Here is a 10325-nt window from a genome sequence, read left to right as displayed (position 1 = left end):
GTGTTCTAAAGATAATGCACATGTATTTGTCCTACACAGTAACAAGAGTTTTGGAAATGTAGCATTGGGCACTGGAAATAAAATGTTTTTTCAGCCATGGGCCTGGATCTCAGGGAAACCTATGCCGTGGATTTTAGTTCCCTTTGTTCAAGAAATAGTAAATTTTTTAAATATGGAACTCCCCTCTCTTCAACAAGGCTGAACTCATCTGGATTCCCAAAATTAGCCTTGGTCCCCTGTGCTGCTTTAGCACTCTGTCCAGCTCCCTCCAAGGTGAGACAACCAGTTCATTGGGTGCTGTACATGTGGCAGCTCCACAGTCCAGCTTACACCAAGCAAACCTCCAGCCTTTACTTATTCAACTGTCCTTGCTTATGGTGACTCCCTGACCACGTCACCCTAGGCGATTGCATACCATTAGGCTGAGCCCAATTAGTAAGCACTTGCATATTATTTCACCGATCCCCTAGAAGTGTCTGCAAGGCCCAGTTTGAGGACTACTGATTTAACAGACAGCTTTATAGAATCACAGAATACTACAGTGCAGAAGAGGCCCTTCGGTCCATCGAGTCTGCACCGAAACATGAAATGCCCTGAGCTGCCCCACCTAATCCCACTTGCCAACACTTGGCCCATAGCCTCGAATGTTATGGCGTGCCAAATGCTCATCCACATTTTTTAAAAAGGATGTGAGGCATCTCGCCTCCACCATCCTCCCAGGCAGTGCATTCCAGACTGTCATCACCCTCAGTAAAAAGATGATTTGTGCGACATACTCTTAAACTATAACTCACTTATACATCACGCATCAGAAAATGAAAGTTCGGGTACTCGAGGGACGAGTTTCATGAACTGGGACATTGCAGACATTGTACCTAATCATGGGACATTCCGTGGAAAATGCTAACATAGTCATCCTAACTCAATAACCTTACTTATAGAACATTTAATTTCAGTTACTGAGTGTTGGAGAGCGGTTATTCTGTGTGCCCTGTGATAGTCACAGACCAGGTAAGTCCCAAAGTTCTAACCCTGATGTATATGAAGTGAGCTGATCTCACTAGGAAAGACTTCAGTTAGCTCAGGCTATCTTACATATCCCATGTCACTGGGAATGGACTGGGAAAGCAGGATCTGCCAGTGTCCCAATATCTCTGTGGAAAGTTTCCAGACTCTCAGTCTGAGCAGAACCAGACTGAGTTTGAACAGCCCACCTCAGTCAATAGCCTGTCACCACTCCAAATCCAAGGTCACACAAGGAATGGCCACGGATGAAGCCAGTGAAGGGAATGACTTACTGATCTACACTTTCTTCAGAGTTTGAAGGCAAAACAATGGACAGCAACTGACCTCTTCACTTGACAACAGAACGATATACTGCTCTGCTGCAGACTTCACAAGTTTATAAAGAGTCTGCACTCATTTGTTTAAATAATTCATCAATAAACCAACACAAATGAATGCTTCTTAATTAAGGCATTTATTTTAATGAAATAATTTAGAACAACAACAGTCAAGGAATCAGGGCACAATGATATAAACTATTCTCTGTCGATGCCTGGAGGCTGGTCCACAGACTGTGCTGGGGGGAGACCCCACTGGAAAGAGGAGAAGTGACAGGCTATTTTATTTATCCAATGTTACAATGACTGACAGGGGCTGTGTGCTTTCTGTGTCAAACTCTCCATATTACTGTTAATGATATTACATTTTAATTACATTAAACAGCCTCAAGTATTTACCAGTGTGACTCACGGCAGCCTGGAACAGCCAGGAGTTTCTAAGTGTTCACTGCTCACATTTGGTTGACTTAATTGCTGTTTTCATGCTGCAAGGAGATGGAGGGTTCAGGCAGAGTCACAATCTACAAGCAGTTGCTTGGGTAAATTCTACATGATCTAATGTATCATGGGACTGATAGCTGAATTTGCAATTGAAAAACTGAAAACAAAACATTGCTGTAGATAATTATAAAATAACCTGTCAAAATACACAGGACAATTACACACAGGACAATGCAGTAAGAAATAAAAGCTGTATTGTGCAGCTTACTTCCACATTCTCAAGATGTCCCAATATTTGGAAGCAAGATGCCACAAACAGCGAATGAATAAATGAGCAGAGAATCTGGTTTTAGTATTGTTGTTCGAGTGAACATTTCTGTGCGAGAGAATAGTCCTGCTCTTCTTCAAGTCCTGAGCTTCAGAATTCCTCACTGTCCTTGGCGAATGCTCCATTAGAAATGTGTCAATGCAGGATTCTCTCAGTGCTGCACTAAAGTGTCAGCCTAGATTATGTATAGTTCAGAGTAAAGCAGCAAAGACTGTGGTCAGCCAGGTTTACTTCAGTTACACTCGAACGTGGGAGCTCTGGGTTATGCAGAAGGTGAGTTGTTTGGATATGATGTTGTCCTTTCTATTCCAGGATGCGAGGAACAGCTCTGCCTCTTTCTATCTGACAGTTATATTGCTTGACCAACAGTATGGATCCCAGTTTTATCTTTTCAATAAAACAGTTAGTTCTCGTTGGCGGCAGTTTTAGTTTTCTGTGTGTTGTGCCCCAAACTTTGTAACTGCGGAACACTAAAGGTCAGTCTGTGTGTTTGTATTATCAAACACACACACGCACATATATATATATTTAATGTCCCTCAGTGGTTTGCTCTTCCCTGGAACAATGATCTTTAATATGCTGTGACTCCTGCTTCTTTGTCCTTTGCCAGCAGAAGGCTGGTGAGTTGTTTGTCTGAGACAGCCAGTTGGTGGTACGCTCCCATGGCTTGGCACAGGTATACAGCGAGAATATGCTTACACTGCAAAATCAGGAACACTGTAAAAAACTTCAAAGGAAATTGCTGTTCTCATTGTTCAGAACTTGCCTTCGCTTTATTTATTCAAAATATAATATTCAATATTAAGCTGATGAATGAATCATTGAATGTGTCATTAGCAATACAATTAATTAACCTGGGATACTGGTGTTTAAAATATCAGCAAGTCATTTATCAGGGAATTATACGACAGTTTAGAGAATCATAGAATCCTTACAGTGCAGAAGGAGGCCATTTGGCCCATCGAGTCTGCACCAACCACAATCCCACCCTATCACTGTTACTCCACATATTTACCCAGCCTGTCCCCCTGACACTAAGGGGCAATTTAGCATGGTCAATCAAACTAACCTCCACATCTTTGAACTGTGGGAGGAGACCGGAGCACCTGGAGGAAACCCACATAGACATGAGGAGAACATGCAAACTCCACACAGAGTGACCCACGGCCGGAATTGAACCTGGCTCCCTGGTGCTGTGAGGCAGCAGTGCCAACCACTGTGTCATCTAATGTGGAGAGTAGAGACGCTTTGAGAGCTTTTTTGACACTATGTAAAGGTGAATATATAAAACAATTAATATGAGGGTATCTATTGGCTACAAAGGTGCAATAAAGGGTATTAATTCAACATCTTGTACCCTAACTGTGATTTGAGAATTGTTATAAGGGCTGAGGTATGAGAGACATGACTGGGTCTACTTTGCAGCTTGGAGGGAACTGCCAGGGAGACACAAGGGATCAAGAAACAAAACTAGAAAGTAAAGTGCCTGTCCTGTTATTTGATTCTAATTCCTTACCAATATATTGTCATTCCTTCGTAAAACAGAGTACATGAAGGCTGGACAGGAGCAGTAGAGGCAGGAGCTTAGGCAGTGATACACCTGACCAGAACTCCCTTCAACCTAAAGATCAAAACAAATTATTCTTTCAAATCCACACAAAAGGGCAGCAGAAAATGTCCAAATCACAAACTGGAATTGTTTGGGGAGGATAGGGGATAATGCTGATCTTGGACAATCCGGATTATCTGAAATAGCACAACTTGCCATTCTAACCTCGGCTGTGGCCAAAATGTTGTTCTGTGCAAACAGAGACCCCTCCTACCCACAAATCCAGCACACACAGCCCCACCACAACATCTCTCGGTCAGTTAATTGGCACAAATACCCCTCCAATTATGCAGTATAACAAATCAGTTGTAGGTAGTGAAACATATTCAGAAGCGGAGGATGCCAACAATAGTGGTAACAGACCACCACCCCAAATATAAACATCTACAGTGTGAAACTCAAACCAATAACAGGCAAAAAGGGTAAAGGAAATCAGAGGAGAGCTAATCTGGGTATTGGTGGCCTGTACACAAAGAAAGCCTTCACAATAAGTCACATACCCAATGTAGGGACAGGCAGGCTGTACATTCAACAAAACAAGGAAAATCCCAATGAACACCAGAGTAACTCATTTACCCTTTTGCTTTGTATACAATAGACGCTTTACAAAGGCTGAGTAGCAAATGGAGAAAATGGATTTGTGTTGAAACTCGCTGCAAAACCACTTCCATTTCCAATAAACTGGTTTTGATACATTGGTTTTACTGTCATGCAAAATTGTCCTTCCATAAATATAAACCATGATACAGCTTTTCCAGTCAGGCACATTACACAATTAGCACAGTGAGCATGGCCTCGTGCTGCTGCTAGGTCAGAATTCCACACACCATTCAAGCTGCTATGTCCCAGCACATACAAGGTGTTAGAGTCATTTATCCAGTATTAAACAGTGTAGAGAGAGCTTTACTCTATCTAACCCAATGTTGTATCTTTAGCTTTACTCTAACCCAGTGATGTACCTGCCCTCAGAGTATTTGATGGGACATTGGAATTGTTCATTTCCTGCATCATTTATTATTTTTACCTTTCAGGAGGTTTATCCAATTTCTTGAAACATTCCATAACAGTTGCATGAAAAACTGTTCTGACTTTCCCTTTATCCATCGAATATTAACTGACATTTAAACAGCACATTTAATGCAGAAAAACATCTCAAAGTGCTTTTTCTAAATTCATTCGTGGGACAAGGGCGTCGCTGGCTGGTCAGCATTTATTGCCCATCCCTAGTTGCCCTTGAGAAGGTGATGGTGAGCTGCCTTCTTGAATCGCTGCAGTCCATGTTCTGTGGGTTGACCCACAATGCCATTAGGGAGGGAATTCCAGGATTTTGACCCAGCGACTGCGAAGGAACAGCGATATATTTCCAAGTCAGGACGGTGAGTGGCTTGGAGGGGAACTTCCAGGTGGTGGTGTTCCCATGTATCTGCTGCCCTTGTCCTTCTAGATGGAAGTGGCCGTGGGTTTGGAAGGTGCTGCCTAAGGATTTTTGGTGAATTGCTGCAGTGCATCTTGTAGATAGCACACACTGCTGCTACTGAGAGTCGGTGGTGGAAGGTTTGAACATTTGTGAATGTGATGCAAATCAAGCGGCTGCTTTGTCCTGGATGGTGTTGAGCTTCTTGAGTGTTATTGAAGCTGCACCCACCCAGACAAGTGGGGAGTATCCCATTACACTCCTGACTTGTGCCTTGTAGATGGTGGACAGGTTCTGGGCAGTCAGGAGGTGAGTTACTCGCTGCAGTATTCCTAGCTTCTTCACCAAAGTTCAGAACGTTTATTTCCGGTCTTTCTTTTCCATAACTACTTTAAATCTTACCAGGTTACAGAACATAGAACATTACAGCGCAGTACAGGCCCTTCGGCCCTCAATGTTGCGCCGACCAGTGAAACCAATCTAAAGCCCATCGAACCTACACTATTCCAAAATCATCCATATGTTTCTCCAATGACCATTTAAATGCCCTTAATGTTGGCGAGTCCACTACTGCTGCAGGCAGGGCATTCCACACCCTTACTACTCTCTGAGTAAAGAACCTACCTCTGACATCTGTCCTATATCTATCACCCCTCAATTTAAAGCTACGTCCCCTCGTGCTAGCCATCACCATCCGAAGAAAAAGGCTCTCACTGTCCACCCTATCTAATCCTCTGATCATCTTATATGCCTCTATTAAGTCACCTCTTAACCTTCTTCTCTCGAACGAAAACAGCCTCAAGTCCCTCAGCCTTTCCTCATAAGACCTTCCCACCATACCAGGCAACATCCTGGTAAATCTCCTCTGCACCCTTCCCAATGCTTCCACATCCTTCCTATAATGTGGCGACCAGAACTGTACGCAATACTCCAAGTGTGGCCGCACCAGAGTTTTGTACAGTTGCAGCATGACCTCATGGCTCTGAAACTCAATCCCTCTACCAATAAAAGCTAACACACCGTATGCCTTCTTAACAACCCTATCAACCTGGGTGCCAACTTTCAGGGATCTATGCACATGGACACCGAGATCTCTCTGCTCATCCACACTACCAAGTATCCTACCATTAGTCCAGTACTCTGTATTCCTGTTACTCCTTCCAAAGTGAATCACCTCACACTTTTCCGCATTAAACTCCATTTGACACCTCTCAGCCCAGCTCTGCAGCTTATCTATGTCCCTCTGTAACCTGCAACATCCTTCCGCACTGTCCACAACTCCACCGACTTTAGTGTCATCCACAAATTTACTAACCCATCCTTCTATGCCCTCATCCAGGTCATTTGTAAAAATGACAAACAGCAGTGGCCCCAAAACAGATCCTTGCGGTACACCACTAGTAACTGAACTCCAGGATGAACATATCCCATCAACCACCACCCTGTCTTCTTACAGCTCGCCAATTCCTGATCCAAACCGCTAAATCACCCTCAATCCCATGCGTCCCTATTTTCTGCAATAGCTTACCGTGGGGAACCTTATCAAACCTAGAGTACTGTGCTCAGTTCTGGTCGCCTCATTACAGGAAGGATGTAGAAATTATTGAAAGGGTGCAGAGAAGATTTACAAGGATGTTGCCTGGATTGGGTGGCATGCCTTATGAGGATAGGTTGAGGGAGCTCGGTCTTTTCTCCTTGGAGAGACGAAGGATGAGAGGTGACCTGATAGAGGTGTACAAGATGTTGAGAGGTATAGATCGGGTGGATTCTCAGAGGCTTTTTCCCAGGGCTGAAATGGCTGCTACGAGAGGGCACAGGTTTAAGGTGCTGGGGAGTAGGTACAGAGGAGATGTCAGGGGTAAGTTTTTCACTCAGAGGGTGGTGGGTGAGTGGAATCGACTGCCGTCAATGGTGGTGGAGGCAAACTCGATAGGGTCTTTTAAGAGACTTCTGGATGAGTACATGGGACGTAATAGGATTGAGGGTTATAGGTAAGCCTGTATAGAGGCCTAGGTAGGTAGGGACATGACTGGCGCAACTTGTGGGCCAAAGGGCCTGTTTGTGCTGTAGTTTTTCTATGTTCAAACGCTTTACTGAAATCCATATACACCACATCAACTGCTTTACCCTTATCCACCTCTTTGGTCACCTTCTCAAAGAACTCAATAAGGTTTGTGAGGCACGACCTACCCTTCACAAAACCGTGCTGACTATCCCTAATCAAATTATTCCTTTCTAGGTGATTATAAATCCTATCTCTTATAATCCTTTCCAAAACTTTGCCCACAACAGAAGTAAGGCTCACTGGTCTATAATTACCAGGGTTGTCCCTACTCCCCTTCTTGAACAAGGGGACAACATTTACTATCCTCCAGTCTTCTGACACTATTCCTGTAGACAATGACGACATAAAGATCAAAGCCAAAGGCTCTGCAATCTCCTCCCTTGCCTCCCAGAGAATCCTCGGATAAATCCCATCCGGCCCAGGGGACTTATCTATTTTCACACTTTCCAGAATTGCTAACACCTCCTCCTTATGAACCTCAATCCCGTCTAGTCCAATAGCCTATATCTCAGTATTCTCCTCGACAACATTGTCTTTTTCCTGAGTGAATACTGATGAAAAATATTCATTTAGCACCTCCTATCTCTTCGAACCCCACGCACAACTTCCCACTACTGTCCTTGACTGGCCCTAATCTTACCCTAGTCATTCTTTTATTCCTGACATACCTATAGAAAGCTTTAGGGTTTCCCTTGATCCTACCTGCCAAAGACTTCTCATGTCCCCTCCTGGCTCTTCTTAGCTCTCTCTTTAGGTCCGTCCGGGCTAACTTGTAACTCTCAAGCACCCTAACTGAGCCTTCGTGTCTCATCTTTACATAAGTCTCCTTCTTCCTCTTCACAAGAGATTCAACTTCTTTAGTAAACCACGGTTCCCTTGCTCGACCACTTCCTCGCTGCCTGACAGGTATATACTTATCAAGGACATGCAGTAGCTGTTCCTTGAACAAGCTCCACATTTTTAAGGAACAGTTGTTAGGGCTGCAGGATAGGCATGTGCCTGTAAAAAAGAAGGATAGGAAGGGTAGGATTCGAGAACCGTGGATAACCAGGGAAATTGAGGGATTGGTCAAAAAGAAAAGAGAGACGTACGTTAGGTCCAGGCAGCTAAAAACAGAGGGAGATCTGGAGGAATACAAAGAAAGTAGGAAAGAACTCAAACGAGGAAATAGAAGGGCAAAAAGGGGTCACGAAATGTCCTTGGCAGACAGTATTAAGGAGAATTCCAAGGCATTTTATTCATACGTTAGGAACAAAAGGGTTGTCAGGGAGAAAATCGGACCTCTCAGGGACAAAAGTGGTGAATTATGCTTAGAGCTCAAAGAAGTAGGGAAGATCCTAAATGAATACTTTGTGTTGGTATTCACAAAGGAGAGGGATGTGTTGACTGGGAGTGTCTCGGAGGGGAGTGTTGACCCGTTAGAGAAAATCTCCATTACAAGGGAGGAAGTGTTAGGCTTTTTAGGGAATATAAAGACTGACAAATCCCCAGGGCCTGATGGAATCTATCCAAGGCTGCTCAGGGAGACGAGAGATGAAATCGCTGGGCCTCTGACGCAAATCTTTGTCTCGTCACTGGACACAGGTGAGGTCCCAGAGGATTGGAGGATAGCTAATGTGGTCCCGTTATTTAAGAAGGGTAGGAAGGATAACCCGGGTAATTATAGGCCGGTGAGCTTGACGTCCGTGGTAGGGAAGTTGTTGGAGAGGATTCTTAGAGATAGGATGTATGCGCATTTAGAAAGGAATACTCATTAACGATAGTCAGCATGGTTTTGTGAGAGGGAGGTCATGCCTCACTAACCTGGTGGAGTTTTTTGAAGAAGTGACTAGAATGGTTGACGAGGGAAGGGCCGTGGATGTCGTCTATATTTGATTTTAGTAAGGCGTTTGATAAAGTCCTTCATGGTAGGTTGGTGCAAAAGGTTGGATCTCATGGGATAAAGGGGGAGGTGGCTAGATGGGTGGAGAACTGGCTTGGTCACAGAAGTGGAGATGCCGGCGTTGGACTGGGGTAAACACAGTAAGAAGTTTAACAACACCAGGTTAAAGTCCAACAGGTTTATTTGGTAGCTTTTGCTACCAAATAAACCTGTTGGACTTTAACCTGGTGTTGTTAAACTTCTTACTTTGGTCACAGAAGACAGAGGGTGGTAGTGGAAGGGTCTTTTTCCGGCTGGATGCCTGTGACTAGTGGTGTTCCGCAGGGCTCTGTATTGGGACCTCTGCTGTTTGTGATTTATATAAACGATCTGGAAGAAGGTGTAACTGGGGTGATCAGTAAGTTTGCGGACGACACAAAAATGGCTGGACTTGCAGATAGTGAGGAACATTGTCAGAGGCTACAGAAGGATATAGATAGGCTGGAAATTTGGGCAAAGAAATGGCAGATGGAGTTCAATCCAGATAAATGCGAAGTGATGCATTTTGGTAGAACTAACGTACAGGGGAGCTGTACGATAAATGGCAGAACCATAAAGGCTGTAGATATGCAGAGGGACCTGGGTGTGCAAGTCCACAGATCCTTGAAGGTGACGTCACAGGTGGAGAAGGTGGTGAAGAAGGCATATGGCATGCTTGCCTTTATAGGACGGGGCATAGAGTATAAAAGTTGGGGTCTGATGTTGCGGTTGTATAGAACGTTGGTTCGGCCGCATTTGGAATACTGCGTCCAGTTCTGGTTGCCACACTACCAGAAGGACGTGGAGGCTTTGGAGAGAGTACAGAGGAGGTATACCAGGATGTTGCCTGGTATGGAGGGGCTTAGTTATGAAGAGAGATTGGGTAAACTAGGGTTGTTCTCACTGGAAAGACGGAGGATGAGGGGTGACCTAATAGAGGTGTATAAAATTATGAAAGGCATAGATAGGGTGAATGGTGGGAAGTTTTTTCCCAGGTCGGTGGTGACGTTCACGAGGGGTCATAGGTTCAAGGTGAGGAGGGGGAGGTTTAACACAGATATCAGAAGGACGTATTTTACACAGAGGGTGGTGGGGGCCTGGAATGCGCTGCCGGGCAAGGTGGTGGAGGCGGACACACTGGGAACGTTTAAGACTTATCTAGATAGCCACATGACAGGGGGTTGGAGTTTAAGAGCCGTGGGGTTATGCTGCAACTGTACAGGAC

The 10325-nt window shown here is 44.5% G+C and overlaps 1 protein-coding gene across 2 annotated transcripts in view; it reads right to left on the bottom strand.

Moving 5' to 3' along the window:
- Positions 1-1462: 1462 nt before the first annotated feature.
- The window catches only part of zswim7 (zinc finger, SWIM-type containing 7), a 41253-nt gene continuing 32390 nt past the window's right edge, over positions 1463-10325 (bottom strand). For both annotated transcript variants that reach the window (XM_078224523.1, XM_078224524.1), the window contains 2 exons: positions 3629-3733; positions 1463-2812 (listed from right to left, as the gene is read on the bottom strand). In XM_078224523.1, the coding sequence (XP_078080649.1) occupies positions 2684-2812; positions 3629-3733 (234 nt within the window). In that variant the 3' untranslated portion in view covers positions 1463-2683. The remainder of the gene's footprint in view (positions 2813-3628; positions 3734-10325) is intronic.

Source organism: Mustelus asterias, chromosome 12 (assembly GCF_964213995.1).
Source record: "Mustelus asterias chromosome 12, sMusAst1.hap1.1, whole genome shotgun sequence".
Taxonomy (NCBI): domain Eukaryota; kingdom Metazoa; phylum Chordata; class Chondrichthyes; order Carcharhiniformes; family Triakidae; genus Mustelus; species Mustelus asterias.
The sequence above is the reverse complement of the archived record's forward strand: the minus strand, read 5'-3'. Positions and strand labels throughout refer to the sequence as shown.